At 41.7% G+C, this 18,350-nt stretch overlaps 1 protein-coding gene across 1 annotated transcript in view; it reads left to right on the top strand.

The window, feature by feature from the left end:
- LOC309718837 (single-stranded DNA-binding protein 2) overlaps positions 1 to 18,350 on the top strand; it is a 56,446-nt gene that overhangs the window by 22,777 nt on the left and 15,319 nt on the right. The window contains exons 3-4 of the mRNA XM_082554430.1: positions 3,790 to 3,851; positions 4,166 to 4,250. Coding sequence (XP_082410556.1) covers positions 3,790 to 3,851; positions 4,166 to 4,250 — 147 coding nt within the window. The remainder of the gene's footprint in view (positions 1 to 3,789; positions 3,852 to 4,165; positions 4,251 to 18,350) is intronic.

The following is an 18,350-nucleotide window of genomic DNA, read 5'->3' as shown; positions in this document are numbered from 1 at the left end:
TAATTCCGCGGAGGTGAAAAGGTGATGAGGTGAAAAGGAGGTCAGCTGATGATTGTGCTTTGCAGTAAATGACGGTAAATTGCAATGTAGGAGACAGTAGCTAGAGGCTTGTTGTACATCGGCCAGAGGAAGAGGAGAACAAAGGGGGAAAGGGGGTGTGGGTGGTGGAAAAGGTTACATCATCAGCTGGCACCGATTCTCATCGCTCTTAGTGTGTGTTCGCACACGTGCGCACACGTACCTACACCTCAGTTTCTCTCAGACACCCTTTCCTCTCTGCCGTATCACTTGATCTCTCTTCCGCAGATGAAGAAGATAGGCGGTGTCATGTTCAAGTGTGGGAATGCATTCAGCGGGAGCGCAACAAGTATAAACACAGCCGCTTTTGTGCCGTCCGCATGCACACATATGCAAGCATACACGTGCACGTACACACAGAGCATAAACATGTTTGCAAAAAAAGTGTAACTGGTGCTGGAAGGGTGGGTTGTAGTACGGCTTTAAAGCCCTGTGTTATCATTCACATGGGTTTACAGCGCATCCTTATGCTCATGGAGCAGGAGCCCGGGGCGGCAATTCACAAATCGTAAAGGGATACCTTGATATAAATATCAAATCACAAACGGACAGCTTAGAAGAAGTGGCAAAAAGAAACCACGCAAACCTCTCAAACTAAATTGATGGCTCAAAGAAAAACAACAAAAAGATCTGAAACCTTAAAGACAATACAGCACAAATTCAAAAGGTTTACATTTTACGCGAGTAGGGGTGAAAACAAAACTGTGCCCATGTCACACATTGCCTACATCTGCCAGCAATCATGCTAAAGGGATCTTTCTGCAGCATGACCTCCTAAAAGACCTCCTGGGAATGCAGACCACAGGAAGACGGGATATGCGGGCACATTCGTTGTTTTTTGGGGTTTTTTCTCCACACTTTCCAGATGAAGGGGAAATACAAGAGACACTAGAAAGTGTCCTGACCTGAACTGTGTGCAATCTTGTTTGGTCTAAGCTGCAGCCAATTAAATGTGAGAAATGATGAATGTCATGCTCATTCTCGATTTTTTTCTGTATCGTTTCTGCCAGTTCGAGAAAGTAAAACCTTCTTTGTCATGGTGTGTAAATGGAAATTGCTGGCTGCCAATAGGGTTTACTGGAACTGCGAACTTAGACTAAAAGCATGCGGGCCAAACAAACAGGGGCAGTTCCTGACCCTCCCAAAACACTTCAAAGCAAACCATTCCTTCTAAAAGTCGCTGTGTCTGATCTGCAGCTGAGGTCAGGATGGTCTGATTGAACATGCGGTGATTCAGCTTTTCCTGTTATGTTAGCGCTTGTTCACACCGCTGCTGTAGCAGGTGGCACAATAGTCTTCTTCTTTTACTTGGATTAAACATAATATGAAGGGAAATTAAAAAAGATGAACATGAGGTCACTCTGAGAAGTCAGATGCAGACAAAACAATTGTGTCATTGTCTCACTACTGCTCACACTTTTCAGCTCTCTGTGTGTGGTGTGTGTGTGTGTGCATACAGGGTCAGAGCCAAGGTGTGGGCTCCAAACTCAAACCTGGTCACCACACACAATCAATAGAAAAGCCCATTAGTGGGGTAAACACATAGTCATAAGGCTGAAGTTACAACCACTAACTACTGTTTCTCTTGTGCTTTCCATGAACCACTGTGATTGTCCTCACATGGATCCATTTATGCAGCGCAGCCTTTGAGTTCTACTTGTCTAAGCCTTATCAAAAATTAAGACGAACATGGGGCTAAGCACAGTTCATCCATGAACACTGTGCTCAAAGTCGTCCTACACGTGGGTGATGTCACTGATTCTGACGAATGCTGCAATTGTAAACGACATGTTGGACTATGGTGTCAAGTCATCCCCATAACCGTTTATGCACACACTTGAGGCACGCTTGAAGTCGCTGCAAAACAAAGCAATCACTCTTCCTACTGTTGCAGCAATCTCCCTCTGTGCTCCTGCGTCGGTATATCGCTGAAATGCGTGGAGGAGCCAGGCTACGAGAATCGAGAGCCTAAAGTGACAGCAAAATGCACAGCACGTCAGCAGCGGTGATGTCATTTTTAGCTGTTTGCAAGGCCGACGACAGCCTGCAAGGTGCTACGTCTGTTTCAGCTGACGTGTCAGTCTGATGAACAGCGTCTGAAACCCTCCCACTGACGCTGTGTTTTTCTTTCTTCGGCACCAGTGAAGTTCACCGCGCTAACTTCAGCAGATTATCACATAAAATCCACAGCAGTTTTTCCAGCAGTAGGTAGAAAAAAAAAAAGATTTTCTCCTTCGTAGATAGCTCATTTTCTGCTTTTTAAATAACTATCTATTCCTCCGCCCACCCCCATCTGCACTTTTCCTGAACTGGGAATTTGCTTTATTATAAACTGCTTTTTTAAGCATGTTGTAACCATGTTCACTTCCACTGGAAACTACTTTGTTTTGGTGTCTTATTTGAGTGGTATGCTGCCCCAGAAGAAAAGAACATTTTCTTTTTTTCTCCACCTTGTTTTCACATTTCAGATATTTTATTTTTGAGTCAAATCTTAATACCTTAAGATGCTCTTTTCTCTCTCTCTCTCTGTGTACCGATTTGTTTGAAATAATCACATCTCAAGATAACAGTAAGATCCGAAAGAGAAATTAATTTGCTCGTAAATGAGCCCGGACAATATCCGAAATTTGTCTCAGTGATCAGATTCAAATCTGTGTAATTTGTCTCGTGCTTTTCATTCGCATATGCTGTCACTCTCAAACTGAATTTTATCATAGGCTGATTTACTCTTTTGCTCCATGTTTCCTCTGTGGCGATAGTGGTTCTTGATTTGAGAAAGAAAACGCTGCTGTTAGCAAGTTTCCTCAGAGACGCCTCGTTAAACTTATTAAGAGTCGATTGCCCAACACTTTTTTTTTTTTTGCTCTGTATTGAAAACCTGACTTTAAGGATTAGTCGGTCAAATTTATTGACCTAATATGAGCCTAATATTATAGGATAAAGGCCTGAAGGCAGAGATACATGTGGGGTGGCTGTAGCTCAGGAGGTAGAGCAGGTCATCTACTAGTTGGAAGGTTGGGCAGAGAGTAAATGCGTGTTATTATTATGATTATTTGATGGAAAGCATGTATATGAATGGGCATGAATGAGGTATGTTGTATAAAGTACTATGAGTACTTCAGGTAGAGTAGAGAAGCGCTATATAAGAACCAGTCGAGTCCACATGCAGTAAAACTCTTATTCCACCTTGCTCAATGGCCATCTTCAAGAATTGCATTTTTTGCTGTCAGACTTATTTAGAAACTTGTCTGTGTTCATTTTTTTTAATAGGAAGGAAGGTAAAGAATTTAGAGAGAGCAGCAATAAATGAAACTCAAAGTTGATGAGCTCAGAATGATGGATAATGCTGTGAGGAGGAGACTGAAGGGTGTGTCGTAGGCCGCACAATAGTCTGGCTGGGCTCCTCAGGCCGGTACATGTCTATGACCTCATACCCTACACACCTCCTGACCGAGGAAGCAAACGCACACTTTCATGTACTCATGAATACAAGAGCTTTCAGGCACACATAAACCCACTTATCCACTTATGATTCCACGAGAATCATAACATAATTACTTAATGGCGTGTGTTATAAGAATTCCCTCGCACCCTCTTTAACCTTATAAAGCAGGTAATTCAGATGTCAGGCATGTTGTTATACTTGCTATGTTTCTGAAGGATCTCATTCTGTGTGTGTGTGTGTGTGTGTGTGTGTGTGTGTGTCTCAAGATCCGATGGGAGAAGAACATCACATTAGGAGAACCTCCGGGGTTCCTCCACTCATGGTGGTGGTGAGTGCGTTTTTTTTTATGGGAATTGATACAAGATCCATTCTTTTTATTGCCGTTTCTGTTCATTCCATCACTGCCATGACTGAATAAAATTATCTCTCCTCCTGTGTTTGTCTTTATCTCATCAGCCCTTCCTCAGTTAACTGTTTGCATGCTGTGATAGTGAATTTGAAGTCATCTGCTGCAATGTCGATAACAAAAAAAAAAACAACTTATTTTCTGGATGCCCGATTACCAGAGCTTTGTCATGGCCTATCTTTTCTTTATTTCAAAGGGTTCGGCTTTATAATATTGTCTCTTTCTGTGCTTTGTAGTGTTTTCTGGGACCTGTACTGTGCAGCTCCAGAGAGAAGAGACACATGTGAACACTCCAGTGAGGCAAAGGCCTTCCACGACTACGTGAGTCTGCGCTGACGCGGCTTTTCATCCTTATTCTGGCTCAGTGGCGCTCTCATATTAATTCAGAAATCTATGCTGGATGGTGTCATGTTATAAGGAGACCAATGCCAGTGTGCAGTATTGAATAAACAGATGATCAAATCATATAATATCCTTAACCAGGAAATTATGAAGTAACTAAAAAAAATATGACAAATAGTGTTTTATCTGCTTTTTTTGCAGAGCAGTAGAGTCTGTTGCGGGTCATGCTTGTGTTTGATTGTGGCTTTGATGGAAAGGCAGAGTCTAATTCACAGTGTAAAAATCTTCACATCTCTGCTGGATGAAAGCATTTTGAGAAGTTGCATAGAAAAATATTCTTTTATGATATGAAACTGGAGAAAACTGGATTGTTTCCAGATTTTATTGTGTTGTGTTCACCTAGCTCTTAAAATTCTTAAAATTAGAGCTAATATATTTTATTTAGTAAGGCCACCGCACCTTTTTGGTGGTCTCCTTGGGGAAAGCTGCTTTTAGTTCCCTCACTGAAGTTTTAACTACTTGCACTTGTTCCTCTGACATATGTGCTGGGTTTCTGCTGTTGTGTCAAAACGATGCCCCTTCAGCTAGATTTTATTTTGATAGGAAGAAGCCGCAGGGAGCCAAATCTGAGGCCACTCAGATTGCTTCATTTCAGTTGGTTTGCGCTGAATGTCTACTCTCAGTTGCTGCAGCATGCTAAAGGGTGCTAACATTTAACTCTGACCCCAGCTGCACAGTCAACTTTAAAATAAATAAATAAAGAGACGATGACAAGCTTGCTCCTAGCTGCACTCCTGCCCTCATGTGCCACCTTTGGACAGTAAAAGAACCGCTGTTTAGTCCCCCTAAGATCCAGCTCTCATCTAGGGGTGGGTTTTAATAATCGATTCATCGATTAAAATCGATTCTGGCTTGGATAACGTGATATTGATTCATTAAAATCCTGAATCGATTTTTTTATATAAATGTATTTTGCCCAAAATTCCAGAATCTCAGGTGAAACATCACAAAATTTTGACAACCACCAAACATTTAAAACAGTAAATGAGAGCAGGTCCACGGCTTCTGCACAAAGACGTAAACGCAAAGCGCGGACCCGCAGATCAGAATCAGTGAGATGTCGCCTTTCTCACCCGACGGCACAGACACGGTCGGGGCTGAAAGCCGACAGCTCGCTGACTCTGATGTTTCGGCGGGTCCGCGCTTTGTGTTTACGCCCGTTTTGCGTTGATTCTAAAGCTGTTAGTTTTATCTCTCCAAACAATATTGACCGAACCAGCAGCAAAAGAAGATCCAAACTACGCTTCACATAAACATCGTCATGGACTCCCTCTGACTTTTGCTGTTTTGCTTCCACCACAATAAAATCACACTTCATGCACAGCTCTCTCTCTCTTTCTCAGTGTACTTCAAGAACAGTTTCCCATCTATCCCCGAAATCTGTTTTCTGCATTATTCGCTTGCTTGTTACACACAAGGCTACCGTTGTTTACAGCGCTGTCGGACGATGTTTTGTTTTTCCTTTTACTTACTTCCGAAAAGAAAACCTAATTTCTGCTGTTCAACAGGCTTCTGAACAAATTTAAACTTTTTAAAATGATACAAAATGCAAAACGCTTAGCTGTGTCTGTAATCAAACCGCTGTAACTTCAGAGGTAATGTTCATATGTTGATTAATGGTTTTCTTTCGTTTTTGTTGTACTGCAGAATATTTTTATAAAATCCCAGGCCAGGAAAATCACCTTCATGTTTTTCTGTTTTATCTTCAGCTACTTTGACACAAAGGCATCTGCTGTGATGCTCACACCTTTGATAAAGTCTGGAAAGTGTCAGCCTTCTTTTTATAAATACAAAAATATGTAAATGTACTGATCTGACTGTCTGAGGCAAAATTTCCCAGATTGAATCGAATCAATTCAGGACCTTGTGGATCGGAATTGAATCTATTCTAGAAATCAGTGACGATACCCAGCCCTACTATGATCCTCGACATGAGAGTCGTGTCAGTCTGACACAATTCTGCAAATTTAAAACCTGTGATGTCAGAGATGCTCGAGCACAAAAAAAAAAAGAAAAAACAGCCACGAGTAGCCATGTTGCTAAGAGTACCCAGAGGTGCACAAGGAGATGCCCTTGAAGATCAGATTGTTCAAATTTAACTTTGCGATTGTAACGTGTATTCTGTTCATTAATAAATTCATTTATGGATACAGTTTAATTTTTAAACTTCATGTTGAGTAGATTGAGACTCTACAATATTAATCCCGGAAGCTGTGGTCATCCAGTTTATTGCCACCCAAAAATATACTGAACTACAACACTGCAGCGGCATCTCTGTGTCCTGCTTCCTACTCGCCATATTTAAGGATTGTAGCATTATAGCTCACCTAATGTTGCGTTGTTGTTGACAAAAATGACACAGTGGGATGTATTTAGATCATAAAGTTTAGACAGCTGACATTTATTTCTCACATCTATTGTGAGGCTCGTGTACTGAGCACACTCAGTTTCTCATATGGCGGCAACTTGTCTTCACAGCCTTGCAAAATGGTTTCATCCCATCATGAATCTTTGATCTTAAGTGGCGTTTAATGGAATGCTTGTTGTGATGTTTGTGATGGAGTGCAGAGACCTCAGTGCATAACTTAAGGTTTCTACCTGCTTCCTCTTGTATTCTACCACAGCAGCCTTAAAATGCAGCACATACTGCATCGTGCACATTTATGCTGTAGAGCAGCCTGGGCAGTGAGACGCAGGCTCGTGTAGTGGAAACACTGTTTATGGCTGTGTTTTCTCAATGTGGCTCCACTTCACTGCTGTTGTTCTTGCACATTAAGGGTAGATCCAGCCTTCACCACTAAAGAGTGGAATACAGTGAGAAGTGCCAGAGCTCCTGAAGTTTTACATTAACTGGCGACTGTGTGAGAGGAAGTGTGGTCCTCGTTTTGAGTTTGGAGGTGCTTGTGTGTGCGCTGGGGTCTTCTCCTGCTTTTTATGTTGTTGTTGTTTTTCCCTCAGGAGCGTGCAGTCTGACTCATCACATTTCTCTACAGTGGTTTATTGAGATGTATTGTTGGAAGTGCACAGGTCAGGGGTTTCTGCCTAGCCCAGCAGGATCTTCTCTCTCTCCCCCTACGTGTGTGGCTCTGTGGTTTACTCCCTTTTTTCCTTTAAGCTTGCAGTCCTGTGGAACGAGGGATGGGGGTTCACTTCCTCACTTCCCCTTTTATCTGCATACAGTCGGTGTGTGTATGCGTGCCCGTGTGCGTACGCAGGTGATGCTGCTGATGCCGGCGATGATGATCGGGGTGATGAATAGGCACTCTGAGGACGAGGCAGCGATGTGATGATGTCATCCCGGCTCCCAAGGAGGGAGCTGGAGGGCATCGTGACCTCAGGCCTGAGAGACAAACAAAAAAGAGAGGAGACAGGCAGAGAGAAACATGGAAGCAAGGAGATGTATGAAAATAAATAAGAGGGAAAAACACTGGTGAGATAAACGCTTTGCGATTCATGTCAATAATTTGTAACACAAAAAGCAAAAAAACCAAAAACAAAACATAAAAACCGAGTAATTAAGTATTTGTAGTGGAAGCAGCCACAACAGTATGTTGTTGTTTTTCTATGTGTCTGATCAGAATCTATTCAATTCAGAAATCATTCAGAATGTATCTTAACGTGATTAGCTAAGGCCACCAGCAGCATCTCATTCTTACGTTTCCTGCAGGGATGTAATCAGAGAATTATAATTAGACCAATTGTAATTAGACCAAGGTCACTTTCAATCAACTGCTCCAATGCAACACTACATCTCGCAGCCAATGAGAGGTACTTCCCACATATCTGCCACTCAATTAAAACAAAACGAGAGGACAACTGTGGTGGACGTCGTTAGAAGGAAGAAGGAACACGCCTTAATTTGATGCCCGTGTCTCTCTTTCAGTCTCCTGACTTTGAGACTGGCGGAGATTTTAATCAGACATTTTCATGGTAATTATTTTCAGATAGCTAATTACTGAGTGAAGTCCTAATTAATGCTGCAGAGATATAGGAGCTCGCTGGCATCATCTTTGTGTCCCACTCCTTTGATAATTGATGGGATTGTGACAAGGCTTTTGACTTCATTTGCGAGTTTATCCCAGTTTGAACTACCTACTGTAGATACATTTGGCTTTGTGCGAATCTGATTGAAACTGTTTGATTTGTGCTCTCTCTTGTTTGCGTGTGCGTGGGATTCATGCATATGGTTTTGTTATGTAGATGCCAATCATATAACTAGATTTGAGCGCGTGGGGATGGTCTTCTAGGACATTAATACAGTAATCTAATGTTAAAAATGGAAGAAAGAAAAGGCTGATGAACAAAGTGAAGAGAGATGCAGCGTTATTGATTTCCATCCTCAGACAAAGCTTTTCAGGCATCAGAAAGGCCGTTTACAGTTCTGTTAAGTGCTTTGTAAATTGTGTTCTCAATACTAAATGAGCGGTTTCCATTTGCAAGGGCCCATGGAGTCACATAAACAAGTTATTTTTAAATTCTCATGCCTGGCCCGGAAATGATCCTATTAGAGACAAAAGTCAGACTCGTTTCTGTGTTGGAAGAATATACATCACAGACCCGTGCGTGTCATTTCAGGGGTTTTTCCTGACAGCGTTGCGAGTTTGAAAACGGACACCTGTTTCACAGCTGTGCTATCAGAAAAAAGTATGCACTGTGTTAAGTGCATTAGTGTGTAATTGTGTGTAAATTGTAAATGTGTGTGTAGCACTTACATAATTCCCACAGCACTCTTACTACTATAACTTTCTCTGTGTAGATTATTCTTACAAGCTCTTGAATAGAGACTTTGTTAAAGAGGCGAACTGGTACAAGGAGTGCTGGTGACTTTGAAATCTTCGGGGGAGTTGGGGAGAACTCTTAACTGAACTCCACGGAGAAGATGCCTGACTTTTGATTTCAGGAGATTATCAGTGTTTGACAGAAGTACTGGTTGTGCTGTGCAGTCTTAAGATAAGTATGTGCTTTAACTGAAGAAAGTCACTGGGTGAAACGCTATCCTTGATGAATCCAAGTTGTTGTTTAAAAAGTGCTTATTGTGAACTAAAGTATGCTTTAAGCTAAAATGCTCTAGTCTGTGTCAGTAGGTGGACCTCTGATATACTAGAGGTCATCTGAGTGAGCTCCAATAATGTTGCTGAATTGGCAAACACTGCAATAACAAAAGATCTCTGCAAGGCTAAATTATCTACAACTCCCATATTATGCACCTATTACCAAGTTAATGTAAGTTTCACAGTGTGAGCTCAGAATCAGATCAGGTCGTATACTCCTGGTATTAGCCCTGTGCCAAATAAGGTGCTTCAGAGTTGCTGCAGCCCCCCCCACCCCCCCCCACCCCCCCCTTTCAGGAAAACTGCTGTGCATTTCCTGCCCATGCCACAGAAACCCCGGCCAAAACAAGGCAGGAGAACTTCTGTGGTTGCCATGTGGCTCACAGACCTGAATGAGTGTGAGTGACACAAAAGCCATTCTCTCTCTGCTCTACTATTGTCCTTCACTTCACTTTACAGTTATAAAATCAGGATTTCAAAAGTGCAGCACAGCGACTCTGGTGTCTCTACGCCCGCTATTCAGTCATTATCTCATTCTCATTCACTTATCTAACAACATAGAAATATGTCATCGAAAAAGTCTATATTGTGAAATGGCGACATTAACCCCTTAATGCCTAATGTATTGTATTTGATACACACAATTTGTGGGAGTTTTTTCTCCCAAAATAACCTAAATGAATACAGCACATTTTTGAGCAATACATTGCAAAAAAAAAGACTAAATATCAAACCAGTTAAATTCTAAAGAGTTCAGAAAGAATATATTTCAAAGAATATATTTTTTCATGGTTCAAAGGGCTTTAAAGGGTTAAAATAATGTATATTTGAGCCCAGAAGATAGGAGAGAACATAGACTGTAAATAAAAGAGGTCCCAGAAGTGACAAGTCAGGAGTGGCTGTGACTGAATCAGAGGGGCACTCAATCACATGACGAAGCACACCCAGCTTTATCCTCTTTTTTCAGTATAAAGGGCATGATTTACCTAATGTCATGTTGTACTTATTCAGACTTGAAACTAGCAACTGAGATCACAAACTCATTAAGAAGGTGTTTACTGATGTTACAGTACGACAAAGCCGAGGGCTGTTTTTTTTCCACAGACTTCAATTCAGCTGGATTTCTTTTTGCAGCTGGATGAGTTGCCTCAGGCTGGCCATTAGGGGAAAAAAATGCAGGTTTAAGACAATTTGCATCATTTTTTCTTTTCAAACTTGGAAGCTATGTACATCTTTTCTATACAGTCTGTGAGAGAAAATTAAACAGACGGTAACTTTATTCATTTGTGAATGTTTTGGAGAAGGTCTTCTGTCCTCTGACATGTGAAGACTCATTTGGCTTGCTTTGCTCATAGCTAAGACATTTTAAAGCTAGAAAAGGCAAAAGACATTTTCACAATATGGGATCTTCAAGATGAGCAAAGGTGACAGATGGATGAACTGGAGACTGAGTAGACATAAAATGTGCTAGTAGTCAGGCAGCAGTGTTACAGGCAAGTATTATAGCAGAGGGAGCCTGGTATCATTGTGTGGCATCACTGTGGGAGATAGCAGGCACACAGCAGTTAGGGGAAGAAGAGATCAAGGAGGAGTGCCAAGAGCAACCCCCTTTGATAAAAATGCCTTGTCTCATGCTGTCAGATCTTACATTCATACTCTCCCCCTCATGCATAGAAGTGCATTCATAGCGTGCACTGTGACAGCAGCACGTATATTGTGTCATTATTGTTAAGCTACACCATAAACAGATTGGTAAATATGTAACAACACTCTGTGCTGCTTTATTCATTTACATACATATGGTTCTCAAACAGTAGTGTTTGATAAGCACGAGTGCACACATCCTGTACCGTACTGCCTGTGAGATGCTGAAGGACAAGCAGCCACTGTCTGCGCTGAGAGACATGTGAAGTAAAAATGTATGCTGTTTCAGTATATTAAAGGACACTAAGTGCACAGCCGACCTTAGACTTTCCTTTATTCTCTCTCTCTAGTATTACTGAGTCATAAAAACAGTTGTTACCCTAAATGTTCTACGTCATAATGAAAACATTCTTGCAAATATGTTAACCTGCTGATCTTTCCTAACTTAAACAGTCTGGTTTAGCAGCACTCCTAGGAGTTCCGAGACACATCTACATTAATAAACATCACACCTCAGCAAGCCAAAATTCTTACAGCCATGCTTTTGACTGTGAGACTTCCTTTCCCCTGAAGTCATCGTCTCAAGCTGAGCTGCCTCCCAATCTTCATCAGTAAAACCTTTCTAACTACTGTCTTAAGCTAAACCCTGCAGCTTCATTTTTGATCTCTTTGTTTCTTATAGATACAGTCACAGTGCACTGCATTAAAACAATTTGAGGATTACTACTAAATATTCAGGAAAGTGTCCATGGAGATAGCTAGAGATGGCAAGTTACTTAATATTTTCCTGACACCTAAGACTCCATACCCCCAATTCTCTTAGAGAGAATGCTTTACTCTCTAAGTAATGTCCCTAAGAGGCTAAGAGACTGGTCAGCAACAATCTCCCAACCATCAGTTGAGACGGAAAACATTCCCCAACCGGTTCCCAAGTGGTTGCTGGAGGTTGATGGCAGTCAGTGTGAAATCAATTGCGAAAGCCTCAGTCATGGATGCTTAGAGACCAGTCAGTGACCCCCCCCTTGACCCCATGTTGCTGTGTATTCCTTAACCAGTTGGCAAGTGGTTGCAACAGGTTTGTTATGCTGCACCCAAAACCTCCTTGCAATTGCTTTGGTTGTTTGCAGATTGCTGTTGTTGCCTGTAGTTTGCATCAAAGATGCCGACTTGCCTGGGCATAGCCAAGTGGCAGAAGGCTTCTAATTAGATTGTCTAAGAATTTCATCTCTACTTTTTGCAGATGTTGTGGTTCTATTGGGTTCATCAGGTGGTGGCCTCCAGCTCGCACTGGAGTGGTTTGCAACCAAGTGGGAAGTGGCGGGAATGAGAATCGGCACCTCTAAGTCTGTAGCCAAGGTCCTTAGCAGGAAAAGTGTAGAGTGCCCACTACATGTCAGGTTCGATTTAGAGCCTAAAGTGGGGGAGTTTAAGTGTTGGGGTCTTGTTCACGACGGTTTATTGGTCAATCTACATCCCTACCCTCGCCTATGGTCACGAGCTGTGGGTAGTAACCGAAAAAACTAGATTGCGGATACAAGCAGTGGAAATTAGCCACGAGGAGACCTCAGCCTTTCAATGGGACTCAGAGTAGAGCTGCTACTCCTCCACATCGAAAGGAGCCAGCTAAGGTGGTTTGGGCATCTAACAAGGATGCCTCCTGGGCGCCTCCGGGGTGAGGTGTTCCAGTCATGTCCCACCATGACTGGAGATCCCAGGCAGACTAATGGCACACTGGAGAGATTATATTTCTCCGTCTCTTGGTTTGGGATTGCCTTGGTGTTTCCATAGATAAGCTAGAGGGGGTGGCTGGGGAGAGGGATGTTTGGGCTTGTCTGCTTAAGCTGCTGCCCCAGTGACTTGGCCCTGGATAGGTGGAACAAAATGGATAGATAGATGGATAATGCAGCACAAGCAGTAAATGGAGAATATTCATCTTCAAAGTAAAAGTGGTAGTAAAGCATAGCTTTTACTTTAAGGTTAACATTTTGTAGAGTTGGTTTTTTTTATCGCACTTTTTCAAGTTTTACTATTGATTGCCAAGTAGATGACAAGTGTTTGCAGATAAGTAGGCACTGTCCTCCATAGAAACTACCAGCAATTGCTCGCCAACCCATCCAGGAATGCATGTTGTTTCTTCACAACCAGTGGTTGCTAGATAGTCACCGTCTGGTTTCTAGGCATCTGTGACAGGGACCTAAATAAATTACCACATTTAAAGAAAAAAAAAGTTGTTTCATTAACATATGTGCTCTCAGTCTCTACTGCATTTTTCTTCCAACTAGTCTCCTTTCCTTAGTGTGTATGCTGTGCTGGCACACAGGGAACAGAGGAAAGAAAGTCGACTCATTCCTTAAAGTAAAACATTCTTAAACAACTTGAAACCTTAAACCTTATATTATACTGGTCCATAGAGATGAGAGATACCATATGATGAGGTGGCCATGGTGAACCCTGTTTAGAGCAAGGCTCAAGGGGATTGGAAGAATATGGTGGAGAAGTATGGGGACACAATAATAAAAGTCCTGAGTTTGTTATAATAACTGAAAAATGACTGTTTTGAGTTCTGCAGTTTTAATATCTGATCATATCGTATCACCGAACAAACCTGAGCTCGGACAGCACGTTTCAGTGGTATGAATGCAAACCTGAATTTTGACCAGAACCTGAGCTTGTTTGTGTGCGTTTGAACAGATGGGAAGAAAAAAAAACAGACTGGACAGAGACAACCTAGAAACAGAGACTCCGTTGGCTCAAGTATTGTGGGTAACAAGCTGATTCCAACCAGCAGAGAGCCAATGGGGGTTGGGGAGACCCCCGGTCTGTTTCCAGGGAAACAGAGCTCTATCTCCTCCTCCACCCCACAAAACCTCTCACTCCCTCTCTCTTTGTCTCTGTCCATGTCTCTCTCTCTCTCTCTCTCTCTTACACGCTCCCATGTTCTTTCTTGGCGGTGTTGAGGAGGAGGGAGATGATGAGGTGACTCACTGTAACATCATTGCCATGGCAATGAAGAGCGAACCAAGAGGAGAGAAAGAGAATGGGAATTTCCATAGGTGGAGGAGAGATGGAAATGGCTGTCACGATCTCTGTTTTAAAAATCAAAATGGAAATTTCAGTGTGGCGCCACTTATACTGAAATATTTCTTTACCAAAAACCCACATTTCTACCTTTCCCTGCCTACTACTTCATCTTCTTCTTCATTCCTTCTTTGCCTCAGTTTTCCTTTTAGAGACTCCTCTCCATGTGTGTTGCTTCCTCTTTTGCTGGCCCGTTGTGCCCCCCCCCCTCCCCATATGCTCTCTAAGGAGTATGTTTTCCACTGGTGTATTACGCTGAGTCATGTCGCACGCGTGTTTAGACACGCCGAGGTGAAGTGTTATGTGATGTTGACATATGCACGCCTCGCTTTGAGGCAGGGGCAAAGATGAAGCCACGGCACTGAGCGGAGGGGAGAGGTTAACTGAGGGCAGTGAAACACTAGTAGGCGTAAGAATAAGGAGAAGCTGTAACAGGGCCATGGGATACAAGAGATAAATTTTCCTTTCCTCTTGTAGACACCCATATCCTTATCTTGTGCTGTCTCCTGTGTCTGGCCTTCTATTACTTAAAGAACTGCAAGATGAGACAACTCCTCATTAGTTGTTCCTGTGGCAATAAGTCTGTGAATTAACATTTCTGCCAGTTTTCTTAATTACGTTTCTCAATCTCCGTAATTGCACTATGATGTGTTTTAAAATAATTGAAGTGATTCTATTAAAGATGACATAATAATCAAAGTCTTTGCAATGATCTTCTAAATACATTAGAAAAGACCACACTATAGCCTCATCTCTATCTAAGCTGCAGGATTTAAATCTTCTGTCTTTTTTTTATTTTTTTGCCCACCCTCCCCTCTGTGTTCAGTCCATCTCCCTTATCTTCCCCAGTGCCGTTGAACCAAGGAAAGATAGTGGTGGACGAAGAGTAACACCCCAGCGCCAAAGTGACTATCATTTTCAGCTCTGTATGTGTATCTGACAGTGTATCAGCCTGCAGCTCCACCTCGCATATTATACAGCTCCTTGCAAGACTCGGAGATGTTTACAAGGGTCGATAATGACATCAGTGATAAAGGAAACACAACCAGTATGCCCTCCCCCCCTCCCCCCTCCATCATAGTCACCCCCTGTGCAGCTGATATCACCCTACCTGTAATCGCCCAGTGAGACCAAGCAGATTAGCGCAGTGGTGCCATTTTACCAGGTAATCACCTGTAATGTTACACTAGAGAGTGTCTGGGTGCTGGTGGGGATTGTGTTATACTGATAATGTGCTGCTAAAGTCGATAAACATGGCAAAGATTTTGAAAGATTGTGATAGTGAAAGACTGTTGTGCTAGAATAAAACTGAGAAAATGCTAAACTCAACTGCGAGAAATTAGCCTTTCATAATAAGTTCTTTAGTCTTTACACATAAAGCTCATTTCCCCACTTTATATCCACTTTATATTTTCCACCTGCTGTCCACCCCACAGTCATGCATATATGTGACATTTCCAACTTTTATTTTTTGTTTATTTGTCAGGTCTGCATTTCTGATTATTATCGTCTAGGTTTTACTTTGGTTTTGCTATAACCTTAATAAGCATCCACACAAAAAACAACCACAGACAAAAGAAAGTCAGTGACATTTAGTGGCTTCCAAGCAAGGACAGGCAAACTAGCAAACATGAAACTCTATATTTGGTGTTACCACCTTTATTTTTCAGTCAAGGCTGAACTCTCTTAGCCAGCTTTCTTCTGTAAGTAGTCTTCAGAAATAGTTCTCTAGGCTTCTTGGATGCTGGATGACTTTTGTTCTGGTCTCTATCAAGATGATCCCACATTGCATCAACGATGTTGAGGTTCGAGCTCTGGGGAGGCCGATCCATGACGGATTCTGTAACTAATTACGTGTTTTTGTGACCGACTGCTAGTAAGTTCCTAAAGTTACAATTTTAAATGTATTTCTCTAATGTGTAGACACAACGCTCGATTCCTTGAGTTGGGTGCATTTTATAATGCTTGAATGATTCATTTATCAGGGATTAGCCTTGATCATATTTTCCATGTCCGCAAGTCCTCTAAGGTCCACTCAGGTCCGAGGTACAATGTTGACACCAGACGGTGAACATGAGAGTTCATGCAGGTGTTCACGTGTCCCTGTTTTTTCATATACAGAGAATTTACTTTACCAATTGCATGTACCAACTATGCATGTGCCCTGGGCAGATATCAAGCAGACTTTAAAGATGTATAACAGAAATAACTATTCAGCCATATAATTAAGGCTTTGAGGGCCTTAACAAACAAAAACACACTCTCTTAAAACGGAAAATGGTCAGGTACAAAGACTGATACTTTGTGAAAAAGCAGCCAATGTTTATAGAAAAACCCGAAGACTGTCAGGAAGGCTAGAGAACTATTGCTCATGAACACTTAAAAAAGACCAAAGTCTGACTCCTTGGACACAAAATAGAAAGAAATGAGGTGCGGCTCAGGCCTTTTGCTTAAAAAAAAAATGGTTACCTAGGCAACCAAAGTCTGGAATGATTGGAATGCCGATTAGTGAACAAACATCGGTGGCAAAACAATGTGCAACACACAAATCACTTCCTGTGTGGATGTCCTCTTTAGTTTAATCTTTGTAGTGCCACTTAATATCCAGACCTTTAACACTGAACATTAAAGCCTTGCTTTTGGGTCATTATTGCTTGAAGTTTGCCAGATGTCAACTTTACTCATCTGTATATACCACTGGTAACTATGTTTTCCTGAATCTTTTCTTTGCTCATCTTTTACTAAAGGACAGTTGACCAGATGCTGCAGTTTTAAATCTTTGCCTGGTGATATTAGTCGACAGTTGCGTTGCTGTATCTGAAACTGACTTCTCAACTTCTATTTTGTATTTTTCTGTTTTTCTTGTTTTTTGTTTTCTTGTTTGCATCCCATTACAAGAACGAGCAAGCTTACCGTTCTTAAAATGTGAAATTATATCATTTTGCTTGTTCTCAGTTAATTAAAAAAAGTAGACCTAGTATTCCACAGTATTTTCTCTCATTATTCTACATTTGTACTGAGAGTATCAGCAAATCAAGCACCGTGCGTGATCATTAGAGCTTTTGCTAAAAAGCTAACATGAAAATTATTAGGTAGTATAACCATTCAACGTCAGGACTGATGCTGATTTTACTGTGAAAAAGCACAGGTCACTACAGGGGTGGCTGAGGTGGTAGAGTGTGTCATCTACCATTTGTAATGTTGGTTGTTCAGTGCGTCACAGAGTCTGCGTGGCGAAGTGTCCTTGCCCCCGGTGCATCCATCGGGCTGTGAGTGTGTGATTGTTAGAAAGCACCAAAGCTATAGAATAACATTTTGTTTGAATGCATGAATGTAGCTTGTAGTAAACTGTTCATGAGGTATGTATAGAAATATGGAAACCACCCTTTTTGTTTTGATTGTTTTAATTTAGCTATTTCATTGAGATTCTTTGTAAACCCCACATAGCTTGAGGCTAATTGCAGATTCGATTTGATTCGATTAGATTTATTGTCATTGAAAAAGAATATAACTCAAACAACATCAAACCAGAAGTGCAAATAGTATTTGTACATATGTAAATATATACACATACATATAAACAAATCAATTACAGTACCAGATTACATACAGCAATACAATGCAGTGCATATACTGGATTTTTCCATTTAGGGTGTTTTCACACCTGTGGTGTTGAACTCTGGTTCGTTTTCCCCCGTGGTGCGTTTCATTTGTCAAGGTGTGGACTCAGTAATTGCAGAGCAAAACAATCACACCAAAACCCTGGAGAGGAGGTGGTCTTGGTGTAGTTCCACATGAACTCCAGTCCAGTTCGTTTATGGTGTTAACATGATCCAACCTCGATCCAAACCAACCACCAGGCAGTACTGTAGATGTGCAAAGGTCTGGGCAGACGAACAAATAGCTGTGAAACGAACATAAATTCTCTGTCCTCCTATAGTCCAGAGCACAACACCTTATTTCTGTGTTGACTTTTGATGCTCCCGCCCCAGACACATCTGGCCAATAAGCGAACTGAATATTTTCACGCAGTTTGTAGTGATGGATTTTGATTCACTTGGAGTTCACTTGAATTTTTCTCCGTGTGAAAATAAACCAAACCATGGGAAAAAGCTACAAGTTTACAAACTCGTGAGCTCATTCAAACCACACTAAACAAACTAGAGGTGTGAACATTTCCTTACAAATCTGATATCAAACCAAATCAAATCAAATCACTTTTTATTGTCACATCACATGTGCAGGC

Source organism: Aulonocara stuartgranti, assembly GCF_965226115.1.
Source record: "Aulonocara stuartgranti genome assembly, chromosome: 12".
Taxonomy (NCBI): domain Eukaryota; kingdom Metazoa; phylum Chordata; class Actinopteri; order Cichliformes; family Cichlidae; genus Aulonocara; species Aulonocara stuartgranti.
This window is presented reverse-complemented; position numbering and strand designations above follow the sequence as displayed.